This window comes from Pongo abelii, chromosome 19 (assembly GCF_028885655.2).
Source record: "Pongo abelii isolate AG06213 chromosome 19, NHGRI_mPonAbe1-v2.0_pri, whole genome shotgun sequence".
NCBI classification, from domain to species: Eukaryota; Metazoa; Chordata; class Mammalia; order Primates; family Hominidae; genus Pongo; species Pongo abelii.
In genome coordinates this window covers 44,054,988-44,069,585 of record NC_072004.2, presented here as the reverse complement: position 1 = coordinate 44,069,585, position 14,598 = coordinate 44,054,988, and the positions used below count along the sequence as shown (strand labels likewise).

The 14,598-nt window shown below is 38.4% G+C and overlaps 1 protein-coding gene across 8 annotated transcripts in view; it reads right to left on the bottom strand.

Annotated features, from left to right (window-relative positions):
• Positions 1–14,598, bottom strand: part of EFCAB5 (EF-hand calcium binding domain 5) — a 194,995-nt gene that overhangs the window by 149,623 nt on the left and 30,774 nt on the right. For 5 of the 8 annotated variants that reach the window (XM_054536589.2, XM_054536588.2, XM_054536591.2 and 2 more), the window contains one exon: positions 5,740–6,316. The exons of the other annotated variants lie outside the window; for them this stretch is intronic. In XM_054536589.2, the coding sequence (XP_054392564.2) occupies positions 5,740–6,316 (577 nt within the window). The remainder of the gene's footprint in view (positions 1–5,739; positions 6,317–14,598) is intronic. 8 annotated transcript variants of the gene reach the window in all.

The window sequence follows — 14,598 nt, the reverse complement described above, 5'->3', positions numbered from 1 at the left end:
TTTGTATGGCTCAAAAGCTGAGGGGTTGTTATATTTTTAGTTTTTTATTTTAAAAATTGTATTATTTTATTTATTTATTTATTTTTTAGAGATAGAGTCTCATTGTGTTGCCCAGGCTGGTCTTGAACTCGCAGCCTCAAGTAATCCTCCTGTCCTCACCTTCTCAAAGTGCTAGGATTACAGGTGTGAGCCACTGTGTTCAGCCTAAATCATTTTTTAAAATCAAAAGATGAATAATATTTTGTGCCATGTGAAGATTATATGAAATTCAAATTTCAGTATCCATGAATAAAGTTTTATTGGAACACAGCCATGCTCTCTCATTTACATATATGCTATGACTGCTTTTGCACTACGACAGCAGAACTGAGAAGTTGTGACTCAATTTACCAGGAAAAACGCTTTCATTTTTTATGTACTGAAATTTTTCAAAATTTTCATGATCTTGAGTCATGGTTAAAAAGGATTATCTCCAGCATAAAGGGATTTAATCCCTGTTTTTTTCTAGTTTTTTGCATGGCTCTATTTTTTACATATATATACCTAGTGAGACATATTCTTTTTTTTTTTGAGACAGGGTTTTGCTCTGTCACCCAGGATAGAGTGCAGTGTCATGACCCAGCTCACTGCAGTCTTGATCTCCCAGGCTCAAGTGATCCTCCCACCTCAGCCTCTGGAGTAGCTGGCAGTAGCAGGCATGTGCCACCAAGCCAAGCTAATTTTTTTTTTTTTTATTATTTGTAGAGACAGGGTCTTGCTATGTTGCCCAGGCTGGTCTCGAACTCCTGGGCTCAACAGATCCCTCTCAAAGTGCTAGAATTACAGGTGTGAGTCACTGCACCTGGCAAGTATATATTCTAAGGACCAAAAAGCTGCAAATAAATGTAAAGCCTTGTTTAATATTTTTATTATTAGTAAGCTTGTTGGTATTATTATTTTGAAGCTTTTTTTTTTTTTTTTTTTTAGATAGAGTTTCATTCTGTCACCCAAGCTGGAGTGCAGGTGGCACGATCTCGGCTCACTGCAACCTCTGCCTTCTGGGTTCAAGCAATTCTCCTGCCTCAGCCTCCCAAGTAGCTGGGATTACAGGCACGCGCCACCACACTCAGTTAATTTTTGTATTTTTAGTAAGACGGGGTTTCACCATGTTGGCCAGGGTGGTCTCGAACTCTTGACCTCAGGTGATCCACCCATCTTGGCCTCTCAAAGTCCTGGGATTACAGGCTTGAGCCACTGCGCTGGGCCATTTTGAAGCTTTTATGTAAACTGTAGGATAAAACAAATCAGTAATTATGTCAATGTAATTAGGAACCAAGATTTTCTGTGTAAGATAAAAGGAAATACAGGCCAGGCGCGGTGGCTCACGCCTGTAATCCCAGCACTTTGGGAGGCCAAGGCGGGTGGATCACGAGGCCAGGAGTTCAAGACCAGCGTGGCCAATATGGTGAAACCCTGTCTCTACGAAAAATACAAAAATTAGCAGGGTGTAGTGGTGGGTGCCTGTAATCCCAGCTACTCAGGAAGCTGAGGCAGAGAACTGCTTGAACGCAGAGGCAGAGGTTGCAGTGAGCCGAGATCCCACCACTGCACTCCAGCCTGGGTGACAGAGCGAGTCTCTGTCTCAAAAAAAAAAAAAAGGAAAAAGGAAATATAAATATCAAAGAAATTAGATAAAGACCTGAAACATTATATTTAATATGCAACTGTCAATATTAACTCATTTTTTAAATTACATATTTCTTTTCTCAGCACAGCGAATTTTAATGTCTCCTTTTTGCGGGAGGAGAGGTTGCCTTACCCACTTTTGAAGACACCCCAAAGGCTGTCTGGCAGTTTGGCGCAGAAAGGTTTTGGCCCAATCTTGTGCTGGCTAAGATACAGAAAGGCACATAAAGTTTGTGGCTCAAAGTCCTCAGGGCTGGGGTGGGGCAGAACGTGCACAGGGAAATGGTTTGGGAGAGACTTGTAGGAGTGTGGGCTTGGGTTCCTGTGACAGAGGTGGTTGGTCCTGGTGGACCAAGGCTGGGGTGGCCAAGGGGAGCCTGAGCCCTCTGGCTGAGAAGACGCTCCTGCAGTGGCCCCTGTCTAAGGGAGCTAGTTCACCAGCTCACTGCTTTCAAACCACAGCTGGATCTCTTTCTGATCCCCTACCCTGAATAGCTGGTGTGAATGATGTTCCTGCTGATGTGGACGTCGCTGAAGTCTCCCCATATGGTCACAGAGTCAGCCTCAGCCCTGTCAGTGTATCCTATCATGGCCCTCGAGGCGTGGATCACATTGTACCCTTCCCAGACCATGGCCATCAACAGGCCTGGAGCTCACATAGCTAAGGAGGGCTGGGTAGAAGGGCTTCCTTCACAGGTCCTGGTAGTGTTCAGCAAGGACGCTTTCTGGCCGGCCACAGGATCTTCATCTCTACCAGCTTGAAGCCCTGCCTCCAAAGCGCTGGATCACATCCCTAACAGGCCGCCACAAGACCCCAACTGGCTTCAATGAGACCAGGGTCCACTCCTGGATCAACAAGGGTCCTCCTGAGCCGGGCGCAAGAGCAGGCATGGCCCAGAGCCCGCGGGTCGTACAGCAGGCCCGGCAGCGGTGGCGTGCCCGAAGAGGCTGCAGGTGACGTCTGGTCACGGGCCATTGACTCTAAAAATTATATGTTTTAGTCGTGAAGGGCCTAGAAACAATGACTACACAATATTTATGAGCACTCCTAGCTCACGAGTGAGTGATCCCCATTAAAAGGAGCCAGGAATCCATTTAAAAAATGCATGGGCCGGGCGCGGTAGCTCACGCTTGTAATACCAGCACTTTGGGAGGCCGAGGCGGGCGGATCACGAGGTCAGGAGATCGAGACCATCCTGGCTAAGGCGGTGAAACCCCATGTCTACTAAAAATACAAAAAAAAAAAAAAAAAAAAAAAATTAGCCGGGCGTGGTGGCAGGCGCCTGTAGTCCCAGCTACTCCGGAGGCTGAGGTAGGAGAATGGCGTGAACTCGGGAGGAGCTTGCAGTGAGCAGAGATCGCTCCACTGCACTCCAGCCTGGGCGACAGAGCAAGACTCCATTAAAAAAAAAAAAAAAAAAAATGCATGAAGTTTTCAAAGACTAAAGGGGTAATGTCAGAAAACAGAAGCCAAAGTTGGTGCAATTTGAGCATCTAACAGAAAAAAAATGACTATAACTGATTAAAATATATTGAATATATATTAAGATCCATGCATCCATGATGATACTGAAAAAGGAACCCTTTCCCAAAAGGGGAAAACATTTTTCATTTGCTGCCACTAGCGGTGACTATTGATAGGTAGATAGATATATACCGTATTCTGAAAAATCTGTAATTAAAAGGAAAGAAATATTTATTCTGTCTTACAAGTAGGAAGCATATTTCAGTGTACCCAAATACATAGCAACCAAGCAGGATTTATTTCAGGAATTCTAAGATAATTGAATAGTAGGAAATCTATTAATAAAATTCATCATTAAGGAATCTAAGGTGAAAATCATATTATCACTTTCATAGGTGTTGAAAAAGCATTTGATAAAATCAAGTCTTAATTTTTAAAAATCACTCTGAAAGGTAGAAATTAGGTACATTTTCCCATTGAGATAAAATGTTTTTCATATCCAAATGGAATAGAACTAGTAATATAAAAACTGCCCATAATGAAGCAGTAACAGAAGCAGCATTTCTACTAAAGTTGTAAAAAGACAGGGATGCCCATATCACCACTATTATTTAATATTGTATTGGAGGTAGTAGGATATTAGTATAAAAATTGAAAAGGAAGAAGGAAAACTACTATTATTTGCAGACAATGGTTACCTCCCTAGAAAACCCAAGAAACCAACTAAAATGTTACAGTAAGAGAACTCAGTAAGGTAGCAGGGTACAAAAATATATAGAAATTAGTAGCTTTCATGTCTTCAGACTACATCCAGATAGAAAATATGGTAACAGAAGAAAGCCCTGCTTAAAATAGCAACAAAGAATGATAAAAATAACTAGTAATGAATCTAATAAAAGAGATACAAAACCTACATAAAAATCTTTTTTTTTTTTTTGAGATGGAGTCTCACTCTGTTGCCCAGGCTGGAGTGCAGTGGTGCATCTCGGCTCACTGCAGCCTCCGCCTCCCAGGTTCAAGTGATTCTCCCACCTCAGCGTCCCAAGTAGCGGGGATTACAGGCATGCATCACCATGCTGGGCTAATTTTTGCATTTTTAGTAGAGACAGGGTTTTGCCATGTTGGCTAGGCTGGTCTCGAACTCCTGACCTCAGGCGATCAGCCCGCCTTGGCCTCCCAAAGTGCTGGGATTACAGGCGTGAGCCACCACGCCCAGCTGCAAAAAAACTTTAGGGCAACACTAATTCATACAAAATAAGATGAGCAAATGGAAAGACACCCCGAAACACTCATCATTATTACAGATGTTGGTTTTCTGGTGTGTGTGTGTGTGTGTGTGTGTGTGTGTGTGTGTTTTTGAGACTGGATCTCACTCTGGCACCCAGGCTGGAGTGCGGTGGTGTAATTTTGGCTAATTGCAGCCTTGAAGATGTTGGTTTTCTAAGAGTATTAATAGATGTAATCAGATTTCAATAAAAATTCCTGTAAGGTTTTTTTTTCATTTTCCTTCCCCATTTTTTTTCGAGTAGACAAGTTATTCCCATAATTCATATAAAAAAGTAAACAAACAAAAATAGCCAGGAAACATCAGAAAAGAAGAAGAGCAAATAGTGGGGACCAGCACTGTCAGATCTATGGAATATATTTAAAAGTCTCAATTATTAAAGCAGTGTGGTACGAATGCATGAAAGGGAGACTGACCAATGGAATAGGATGGAAAAATCCAGAAATACACCCCAAAATATATATGAATTTATTAATAAAGGCTCAATCCCAAACAGTGGGGCAAAGATACACTACTCAACTCTTATTGAGACCACTAAGTAGACATTTGAAAAAGGATAAAGTTGAATCCTTACATGTTACACTAGGTTAAATTCCAAATGAGTCAGTATTTACAATGAAAATTAAAATAATAATAATTCTGGAAGAGAACATGGAAGAATTCTTTTAATATTTTGAAATTTAACAGTGCCTCAAAATCCTGATGCCATAAAAGAAAAGTTAAATTTGACTATATAGAAATAAAAAATCTTCTACATGACAAAAGATAAATGGCAGGTAAAAATGGGTATTTGTAACACATACCACATGCTTTTGTGTAAAAGAAAGAAAATTAATAATCCATGTTTGCATTTCCTTATGTATGTATAAAGAAATTCTATAAGGATCTATAGAAAATTAAGAATAGTAGTTATTTATGGTGGAGGTGGAATATTGGGTAGATGGAAGATAAGAATGGAGGGAAACTTTTCACTATATAACTTTTTTTACATATTGGCCTTTAAACCAGACTGCCTATATGGAAAGTTAAATTTTTAAAAAGTTCCAACTTTCATATAGCTTACTTTCCAGTGCAGGCAGATAAATAAAAATACAAATCAATATACACTTGCAGTCATAGTGAGATAATTATGAATACAAGGAACTTATTTTGTTAGTCTTCACAGTACCTCAAAAAGAGTGAAGCACATACTAGTAGCTCAATAAATACTTTCTGAACAACTGTAGAATCACTTCTTTTGAGTCCTGTCTATGATTACATTATTTTTTCTACTAGTTTTTCAATGTAAGGAGACAGATCATGAACTGAAACTAACAGATTGTACCTGTTGCAGATAGTGTCAGGAACATATATCTTCAGGTCTTCTGTGACTTCTTTCATCACCCTCTGGTAACCAGACATTCCTGGGTCTTTGATATAATTAGGATTGTTTCTCATTAAATATTCCCCCAAATAATTAATTGGGTCAAACTTTCTTGGAGTATCAGCTTCTGTCAAAACCTTCTTCTTTTCTACTTGAGTTAACATGTTTTCTACTCCAGGAACTAAGGTGGGTAGAAGTTTGTCAAGCAAATATGCACGATTATTCAGTGTCATGCTTTCAGTATTAAACCACTCTTTGGCCAAATTATCCCTAGGGAGTTTTTTTTCAGCCTTTTTTTCTAGTTCCTTCTTCAGATTTTCCTTATCTATTATTTTCTGCTGCATTGCTTGGGCTCTTGCCTCCATTCTTTCAAAAAGGTTTTTCTTCCATGTGTGCTCTGGCTTTGATTTCAGTTCAGTTTCATCTAAAGCAAAAATCACTTTTGCAGATTTTCTAATTGCAATATTACTTGAGGCTTCAGTTTTAGAGTCCTTTATTGAACCAGGTGAAATTTTTTGCTGCCCCTCCAGGTTTAATTCTGAGGGGAAAAAAAAGTGAAATGTAAGAAATGTTAGCAGTAAATTTTAATCTATGTGACTTTAGAATAATATTTGAAAAAATTTTTGTATCCATTTACACAGTGGATTGGAAGAATGTCAGCTGAAAATAACAGAAAATCAGACAAAGTGACTTTAACCATAAAGACATTTATTGTTGACTTAATCAGAAGCCATTCAGCAGTTCAGTGATTTCATTAAATACGTAAGCTGTTTCTGTTTATTTTCGTTCATTTTTTTGCTTGTACCTCATGATCACATGATGACTATTACAGCTCCAGCTATCACTTCCTCACAGCAAAAACGCATAGAGGACAAAGGGTTTTTCTCCTCTTGAGGCTCTGTTTTATTATCCGAGAGGAGAAGATCCCAGACTCCCCACTCTAAGACTTCCCTTTACATTTCATTGGCCCTAACTAGGATACATGCCCATGCCCAGACCAATCGCTGGTAAAAGGAAATGGGATTACTATGAATAGTATAGACAAATTATAACTTATTTCTTGGTGCCAGGGTTTGGATCAAACTCTCTGATAACAAGTGATTTTCATCTGCTACAACACTGAGGTTCAGTTGGCAGGCAAAAAGGTAGGGAATGCTGGGTGCAGTGGCTCACATTTGTAATCCCAACATTTTGGGAGGCCAAGGCGGGAGGACTGCTTGAGCCCTGGAGTTCAAGACCAGCCTAGGCAACATTAGGAAGATGCTGTTTCTACAAACAATAAAAAAATTAGCCAGGCATGGTGGCATACACCTGTGGTCCCAGCTACTCAGGAGGCTGAGGTGGGAGGATCACTTGAGCCCTGGAGGTCGAGGCTGCAGTGAGCCATGATCGTGCCACTGCACTCCAGCGAGACTTTGTCTCAAAAAAAAAAAAAAAAAAAAGGTGAGGAAATGTGTGGTGAGTAAGCAAAGAGTCTACCACACATGTATATTCAAATACATTTCTCTTCATTTTATTCCCAGCTTCCTTTATGTTTTCATTTTTTAAATGCAGGATGGAGATATTAGACCAAGATGGTAGACTGAGAACAGGCACCTACATCCCCTCCCCTACCAAAATCTCTAGCAATGACAGGAAAAGTTGTGTGTATGTTTTTAAAACTTAAAAAATGCATAACAATACTACAATCATGAAGGGGGCCTTCAGGAGTCAGGAATTTTGAAGATCTCTGAAAAATGTAAAGCAGGGGAATTCAACTGATTGAAGAAACTATAGAACTAAAAAGATACGGTGGAGACCACTATAAAATTTGGGAGCAGATTTGAGACACCCCACGTTTAGAGGATGTAGATATGGGTCATAGGGGAAAGACTGACCGTTTTGTATATCTTCATTCCCATTTGAGCTAATCATCAAGCACCAGAAGTGTTTTCCCCTGCACTGAGTTAAGGTATATAGATGTTTAGGCTAGAGAAGCAAGATTTCCACACACAGAGAAAATGACCTATTGACAGCTTCACTGTCTGCACATCTTGTCCTTCCCCCACTGGCATCAGACTATAGAAAACAGTAACTCTATAGGAAAGCAAATAGACAATCTCAAATTCAAATGTAAGCACACATTCACAGAATGTTTAAGAAAAATCATCCCCATGACTAAATTCAACAAACAGAATAACTAATGCCACTCAAGGAAATACCATTAAATAGAACAAATGTAAGGAGTCTTTAAAAGAATATCCTCAGAGCAGAGAAATTAGAAGAAATTAAAAGTTATTAAAAAGAACACTTAAGAGAACGTAGACCATCTAGTGCTCACATCTTGGTTTCTAATATCACTCTCCAATTAAAAAAAATCAGAACTCCTTGGAGATACAGCTGGTTATAGGATTGGGTTCATCTTGTATATAGGAAATATACACAAGAATATCTTGTAGTGCCTGGAATATCTTGTAGTGCTAGAAAGTAAGGAAGTGCTGAAAAAAAACTATAGTAAATAAGTAAAAAGACAAATTTCCTGTGCAGAAGTATTCCAAATGATTTATGTAGATACTCCACACTCAAGGATGTAGAGCATGACTCCCCTCTCTTTAAGTGCAGACTGCATATAGTGACTTCCTCTCAAAGAGTACAATATGGAAATGGGAGGGGGAAAATAACTTTACAGTAGAGAAACCTGACAAATACTATCACAGCCTAATGATCATTATTAACATCAACAGTAACACATCATGTCGACACCATATACCCATATGTATATGTATATGAGAATATGACAGCATATACTCAGCCTCCCGAGCAGCTGGGATTACAGGTGCATGCCACCGTGCCCAACTAATTTTTGTATTTTTTTCTTTTTTTGGTAAAGACAAAGTCTTACTATGTTGCTCAGGCTGGTCTCGAACTCCTGGCTTCAAGTGATTCACCCACCTTGGCCTCCCAAAGTGCTAGGATTACAGGCATGAACCACCATGCCCAGCCAATCCAGAATATTTAATATTAATCTTATAAAAGTGTCAGAAGGTGTAAGCCAAGCGTTAGACATAATGAAATATTCAAATAAATAATGTAAGAAATCTCTCAGAACTGAAGAAAGACACAAGTCTTCAGCTTTGAAAGGCTTACTAAATGGAGTTTCCATTTGTAATGATAAAAACTTTCTGGAACTAGACAGTGGTAATTGTTGCATAACATTGTGAATTTACTTAATGGCTCTGAATTGTACACTTTAACATAGTTTAAATGGTAAATATTATGATATATGTATTTACCACAATTTTTTTAAAAGCCTACCAAATAAACACAGGATACAAGTTTAAAATACAAAAGCAAATTTATTTCCTTGGAACTACCAATTAATAACCAATTTAAAATGTTTTACATTTTTAGTTATCAATGAAAATATAATTTTATAAAGCTTCATTTCATTATAGCAACAAAAATTTAAAATATCTAGAAATAAACTAAACAGAAATGTGTCAGACTAATATGAAGAAAGCTACAAAACTTTACTGAAGTAGTACTGGCATAAGGATAGACACATAGATCAATGGAATAAAACTGAGAGTCCAGAAATAAACCCATACATCTATGACCAATTGATTATATTTTTTAAAGTTCCTCTTCTACTCTGAAACCAACTGATTTTTGACAAGGGTGCAAAGACAATTTCATGGAAAAAACAGTCTCTTCAACAAACGGTGCCATGACAACTGATATCTACATGCAAAGGGATGAATCTGGATGCTTACCTTACACCATATACGAAAATTATAATTAGTCCTAACTGTCATATATACAATAGTCTACCCAATATAACAGCAGAATACATATTTTTCTCAAGTGCACATGGCACATTCTCCAGGATAGACCGACCATATGTTAGGCCACAAAACAAGTCTCAATGGATTTAAAAAAAATAGATACCATATAAAATATCTGCTCTTTAATGAAGAGCACAAAGCTTGATGAAGTTAGAAATCAATAAAGGAAAACTAGAAAACGTACAAAGCTACAGAAAATAAACGACTCATTCTTAAATGACTAATGGGTCAAAAAAAATCACAAGGGATATTAGAAAATAATAAGAGACAAAGAAAATAAATACACAACATATCAAAATTTATAGGATGCAGTGAAAAAAGGGCTCAGAGGGAAACATAGCTGTCAGTGATTACATTTAAAAAAGTCAAATCCGAGGTCAGGAGACCGAGACCATACTGGCTAACGTGATGAAACCCCATCTCTGTAAATTAAAAAAAAAAAATTAGCCAGATGTGGCTGGTGCCTGTACTCGAAACTACTCGGGAGGCTGAGGCAGGAGAATGGCGTGAACCCGGAAGGCAGAGCTTGCAGTGAGCCGAGATCAGGCCACTGCACTCTAGCCTGGATGACAGAGTGAGACTCCATCTCAAAAAAAAAAAAAAAAAAAAGTCAAATAAGTAACCTATACACCTTAAGAAACTCAAAAAAAGTAGTGCAAACTAAACACAAAACTAGCAAAAGAAAGAAAATAATAAAGGTTAAAGTAGAGATAAACAAAAGAGAGAATAGAAAAATAGTAGAGAAAAACAATTTAACCAAAAATTGGTTCTTTGAAAAAATCAACAGAATGAATAAACCTTGAGCTAGACTGAAAAAAACATTAGCAAAGATACATAAATAACCAAAATCAGAAATGAAAGTGGGGACATTATCACCAACCTTACAGAGATTAAAAAAAAAAAAAAATTATAGGCTGGGCGTGGTGGCTCACACCTGTAATCCCAGCACTTTGGGAGGCCAAGGCAGGCAAATCACGAGGTCAGGAGTTCGAGACCAGCCTTGCCAACATGGTGAAACACCGTCTCTACTAAAAATACAAAAATTAGCCAGGTGTGGTGGCATGCACCTTTAATCCCAGCTACTTGGGAGGCTGAAGCAGGAGAATTGCTTGAACCCAGAAGGTGGAGGTTGCAGTGAGCCAAGATCACACCATTGCACCCCAGCTCTGGGCGACAGAGCAAGACTCTGTCTTGGAAAACAAAAACGATTATAAGAGAATACTATGAGCAATTGTATGCTAACATATTGGATAACCTAGAAGAAACGAACCAATTCCTTGAAATTACCTAAACTGACTCAAGAAGAAGTAGAAAGTCTCAACAGATCTTGTGTTAGTTAGCTTATTTTGTGTCTCTATAAAGAAATACCTGAAAAAAAAAGGAATACCTGAGACTGAGTAATTTACAAAGAAAAGAGGTTTATTTGGCTCATGGTTCTGCAGGCTGTGTGTGAAACAGTGCCAGCATCTGTTCCCAGTGAGGCCTCAAGAAGCTCATAATCATGGTGGAAGGCGGCGGCGGGGGGGCTGGCATATCACATGGTGAGAGAGGGAGCAAGAGAGAGAGAGCGAAGGGGTACCAGGCTCTTTTAAACAACCAGATCTCACATGAACTCATAGAGTGAGAACTCACTCATTACTGCAAGAACAGCACCAAACCATTCATGAGGGATCCACCCCATAACCCAAAAACCTCCCACTAGGCCCACTTCCAACATCACAGGTCACATTTCAACATTAGATTTGGAAGGGACACACATTCAAACCATATCAGACCTCTAACAAGTAAAGAGATTGAATCAGTGATCAGAAACTTCCCAACAAAGAAAAGTCTTGGATCAGATGGCTTCACTAGTGACTTCTGTCAAATATTTAAAGAAGAATTGAAATGAATTCTTACCAAATGCTTGTAAAAAATTGAAGAGGCGGGAACACTTCCTAATTCTTTCTATGAGGATAGAATTACTCTGATACTAAAGCTAGATAGATATCACAGTAGAATTATAGACCAATATTCCTTATGAATATAGATGCAAAAATCCTCAACAAAATATTAACAAATCAAATCCAAGACCATAGTAAAAGCCTTTTCAACATGAAATCTTTCCAGATTTATCTCAGGAATGCAAAGGTGGCTCAACATAAGAAAATCAAGCAATGTAATCCATCACATTCATAAAATGAAGGGGAAAAAAGCCACATAATCAATGCATATGGAGAGAACATTCCTCAAAATAATAAAGGTGGTTATTTAAAAATCCACAGTTGGCCAGGTGTGGTGGCTCACGCCTGTAATCCCAGCACTTTAGGAGGCTGAGGTGGGAGAATTGCTTGAGTCCAGGAGTTCAAGACCAGCCTGGGTAACACAGTGAAATCCTGTCTCTACAAGAAATTTAAGAATTAGCTGGGTACGGTAGCACATGCCTATAGTCCCAGCTACTTGGGGGACTAAGGTGGGAGGATCACTTGAACCCTGGAGTTTGAGGCTTCAGTGAGCCATAATCATGCCACTTACTCCGGTCTGGGCGACAGAAAGTGACCCTATCTCAAAACAAAAATAAAAATAAAAAGTTCACAGTTAACATGACACTCAGTAATGGAACACTGAAAGCTTTCTCCCTAAAATCAGTAACAAGAAAAGAATGCCCACTTTCACCACTGCTATTCAACATCATACCAGAGTTCTAGCCAGAGCTATAAGACAAGAAAAACAAACAAATGGCATCCAAATTGGAAAGAAATTGGTAAAACTGTCTCTATTCACAGATGACATGATCCTATATATAGAAAGAATCCATAAGAAAGCTACTAGAGCTATTGAACAAATTCCATAGGGCAACATACCAAGACCTTGTCTATAAAAAAAAAAAAAAAAAAAAAATAGCCAGGCATGGTGGCACATACCTGTAGTCCCAGTTGTTGGTAGCTGAGGTGGGAGAACTGCTTGAGCCCAGGAGTTCAAGGGTGCAGTGAGCTATGATTACATCACTGCAGTCCAATCTGGGCAACAGAGTGAGACCCTATCTCTAAAAAAATAAAAATAGGGGGAAAAAGGAAAGCAATTCCATTTATAAAAGCAGCTAAAAGAATAGAATACTTAGGAATAAATTTAACCAAGGAAGTGAAAGATATATGCTAAAAACTATAAAACATTGCTGAAAGAAATTAAAGAAGACATAAATAAATAGAAAGATGTCCCTATTCATAGATAGGAATACTTTACATTGTTAAGATATCAATTCTACCCAAAGTGATCTACAGATTCAATGCAATCAAAATTCCAATAGTCTTTTTCACAGAAATAGAAAAAGTGATCCTCAGATTAATATGAAACTGCAGGGGCCCTTGAATAGCCAAAATAAATCTTGAAAAAAAAAGGAACAAACTTGGAGGATTCACACTACCCAACTCTGAGACTTACTACAAAGCTACAACAAATAAAACAGTACTGGAGTAAAGACAGACATATAGACCAATAAAATAGGATAGAGAGGCCAGAAATAAACTCTCATATATAGTCAATTGATTTGTGACAAGGGTGTCAAGACCATTCAATAGGGAAAGAATAATCTTTTCAACAAGTGGTGCTGAGACTACCTGATACGTCATGTAAAAGAATGAAGGTGGTCCTTTACCTTATACACAAAACTGAACTGAAAACAAATCAAAGATCTAAACTGAAGAGAGTAAACAATACAACTTTCCCAGCTTGGGCAACATAGTGAGACTGTGTCTCTACAAAAAATTAAAAAAACAAATTAGCCAGGCTTGGTGATGCACACCTATAGTCCCAGCTACTCGGGAAGCTGAGGTGGGAGGATCACTTGAGCCCAGGAGGTCGAGGCTGCAGTGAGCCATGATCATGCCACTGCACTCTACCCTGGGCAACAGAGTGAGACTCTGTCTCTAAAAACAAACAAACAAAACCATACAACTCTTAGATGAAAAATGAAAACCTGTGGAAAATCTTCATGCCACTGGCTTTAACAATGACTTCATGGATATAACACCAAGAGCACAGAAAACAAACAAAAAAAGATAAAATATACTTTAAAATTAAAAAATTTTTGTACATCAAAGAATTATGTCAAAAAGTGAAAAGATGATGTAGTAAATGAGAGAAAATATTTGTAAAGCATATAACTGATAAGGAATTAATATTCAGAATATATAAGGAACTTCTAAAACTCAATAACAATAAAACCTAATTCAAAAATGGGCAAAGGATTTGAACAGACATTTCTCCTAAGAAAATATACAAATGGTCAATAAGTACATGAAAAGATGTTCAACATTATGAGTTATTAGGGAATGCAAATCATAACTACAATGAGATACCACTTCACATTTACTAAGATGGTTATAAGAAAACAAAAACAAACAGAAACTCAGAAAATAATGAGTGTTGGTAAGAATGTACAGAAATTGGAACTCTCATGCTTTGCCGGTGCGAATGCAAAGTGATGCAGCTATTGTGGAAAACTGTTGTGGTTTCTCAAAACATTCAACATAGAGCTGGGTACAGTGGCATGTGCCTGTAGTCCCAGATACTTGGCCGGCTGAGGTGGGAGGATTGCTTAAGCCCAGGAGTTCAATTCCAGCCTAGGTAGTATACCAAGACCCTGTCTCTTAAAAAAATAATAATAATAATCAATAATAGCAATATAGTTTAATTTTTAAGGTAAACCTAGAACTACATATGACCCAGCAATCCCACTTCTATGTATATATCCAAAAAAATTGAAAGCAGGGGCTCAGATACTTGCATATCAGTGTTCATGGCAGCAGTATACACAATCAGTAAAAGGTGGAAACAACTCAAGCATCCATCCACAGATGAATGGATAAACAAAATGAGGTATAGATGTACAATGAAATATCATTCACCTATTGAAAAAATGAAATTTTGGGGGTAGGGGAAGGAGAGCATCAGGATAAATAGCTAATGCATGTGGGGCTTAATACCTAGGTGATGGGTTGATAGGTGCACTGAACCA